At 39.9% G+C, this 2,333-nt stretch overlaps 1 protein-coding gene across 1 annotated transcript in view; it reads right to left on the bottom strand.

Moving 5' to 3' along the window:
• Positions 1–428: 428 nt before the first annotated feature.
• Positions 429–2,333, bottom strand: part of ZCCHC6 (zinc finger CCHC-type containing 6) — a 40,952-nt gene continuing 39,047 nt past the window's right edge. The window contains exon 28 of the mRNA XM_018570248.1: positions 429–879. Coding sequence (XP_018425750.1) covers positions 812–879 — 68 coding nt within the window. The 3' untranslated portion in view covers positions 429–811. The remainder of the gene's footprint in view (positions 880–2,333) is intronic.

The raw sequence follows: 2,333 nt of genomic DNA, 5'->3' as shown, positions 1-2,333 counted from the left end.
TCTGTACCCATCCGTGGTTACATCATGTGTTAAAAGGTGAATGAAGTGTCTATACGTCTTGCAATTTCAAAGTTTAGAAACGCAAACCACATTGTGGCTTTGCTGCATTTGCCAAGCAACACCGCTTTAGAACTATGTACCCACAGAGCTATATAATGTAGAACAAGCCCCAATCCAGAGATGAGCATATAGCATTGGAAACCCTACAGCAGAAGGGGACTAGGGGATTAAAAACACAAATAAAACTAAAACCTAACAAACCCTGCTGAATTTTTGTTAACATATTTGCAGAAGTGACTCATAATTAAGCTATGCACAGTAATTATAATAAAATCATGTTTGTAAATACAGCAGCTGTTCAAATTTTTTTTAAACAATTTTATACAAGGATTCCTGACAATAAATATAATTTACCTTTCAAAAATATTTTTCAGAAAAAGAAAAGTAGGAATCTCAATTGGTAATCCATATAAGATAGCTGCGCTACAATTAAAATGGCATGGGCAGAAAGGGGCACCATGAATTCATTACAGAATAGTATAACTGTCCATTATGTGGCAGTCAGTTAAAATATTAAAAATAAATTAAGAAAAAAAAGGTGCCCATGATAAGAGAATTAAAACACAAAACGCTATTACGTTTTAACTTTGTCATACGGAGGTTAAAACAAAAAGTAACCATTTATTAATCGTGTCCAATGTTATTTCATTGCTGCTGTTCCATGACTAGAGTTGATCTTAACGTAAACTTCATTCCAAGTAGAAAGGCATACACCTGGACGGCTTAAATCTGTGGCAGTGTGCCTCCTCCTTTAGGATTCCTGCTGTGTCCTCCTCTGAGAGGCTTTTCCCTGAGACATGTATTTATTGGAAAGGCTGCCTAAAAAGAGACGGGAAACAAACACCAGTTATAAAGGGTCTAGATGTTGCTTGATGGTAATGGTGGTAGTGGGGACATGGATGAAAACCTGCTGCTAACCATAGACAAGACTGATCACCTTCTTCAAAAGCTATGTTGTCCAACCTGCTCTAAGCCTGCAACAACTGGTCATGTTTTCCTGAAAATCTGCGCACTACTAATCATATTATGCTAGGGAAGGTATCAGACTTCTGTATAGAAACTGGTGCCCTCAGAGCACAGCATTATTTGGCTGCACAATCCTGCTGACAATGAGAGCTTGCTGCTGATATTTTTTGAAATAAAACAAAACAGTAAGACACAAACCTTTCCCATTTTGATTCAAAACCAACTATTTCTATACTTTAGGAGGAAACGACAGCTGGGATTTAAAAGCCAAGTTCACATTTTTACAGCCCCCCAGATCACAGCAGGCGATGCTCCTTCTGTACAGCCCCCCAGATCACAGCAGGCGATGCTCCTTCTGTACAGCCCCCCAGATCACTTAGCAACCCACGGTTTTTGGGATGCCCCACTCTTTTAGGGGACCTGGGACCAGGACAAATGCAATTAGGATAGAGAGTGGAAGCAGACTTAGGAATGTCAGTTCAATGAAGCAGGGAGCTCTGTGCTCACAGTGCTTCCTGCTTCAGGGCTGAAGTCCCAGGTAAACAGACAATCAAGCACTTTCCTGTGCTTGATAGTCTGTATTGGAGGGCAGGAGAGACCTCAGGGGTCTAAGATTCCAGATGGGTTTATGACGAGAACCGGTCACCTCCAAAAAACACTATTACATAGGGGCTTGTTAGGCCTTGTGTGATAGCAATAAAGTTAAATGGAAAAAAATAAAAAATTAAAACCAACTCCTCCTCCCCTGCCATCTGCATGCGAATGAACAAGCATGAGTAGGGAATGCAAGTGTACCTAAACCACGATTGCACCTCATGTTGGGCATCACCATGAACGTCGGAGTAAGAGCAATAATTCTAGGGCCATAGTTAATGCTAAACTGATCAGCAGTAAAGGCTTTCATCGATGGACAAGCCGTTTAAAATTTCCACACGACTGGAAAAACTATAGTATTTAAAATTGTCCAAGGACTAAAGCAGGGGCCCAATCGACTTGTCCCTCACGACAATCTACTATTGATTTGATAAACATTTGTGCAAAAATTGTGCAACATAAAAAAATGCACCTGCCATATTTTTTTTTTATACTGCAGTGCCTCTCCTTTCAGAAAATATATACCTTGTTTAACAGGTTTCAAGTTATTTTCTATCCAAAAATTCAGATTGTAGTATGTGTGCAAAAATTAACAAAATGCTCCGGTACTAAGGTGGTTAGTTCAACTGCCATACCTGTGGCTTTTTCTGGAACCTCAGAAGCCTGGCTGAAAGACTCACATGTTTTTGTTCCCATGTCCTGGCTATTGCCAT

This window comes from Nanorana parkeri, unplaced genomic scaffold (genome assembly GCF_000935625.1).
Source record: "Nanorana parkeri isolate BGI_ZX_2015 unplaced genomic scaffold, ASM93562v1 scaffold1485, whole genome shotgun sequence".
NCBI lineage: Eukaryota > Metazoa > Chordata > Amphibia > Anura > Dicroglossidae > Nanorana > Nanorana parkeri.
The sequence above is the reverse complement of the archived record's forward strand: the minus strand, read 5'-3'. Positions and strand labels throughout refer to the sequence as shown.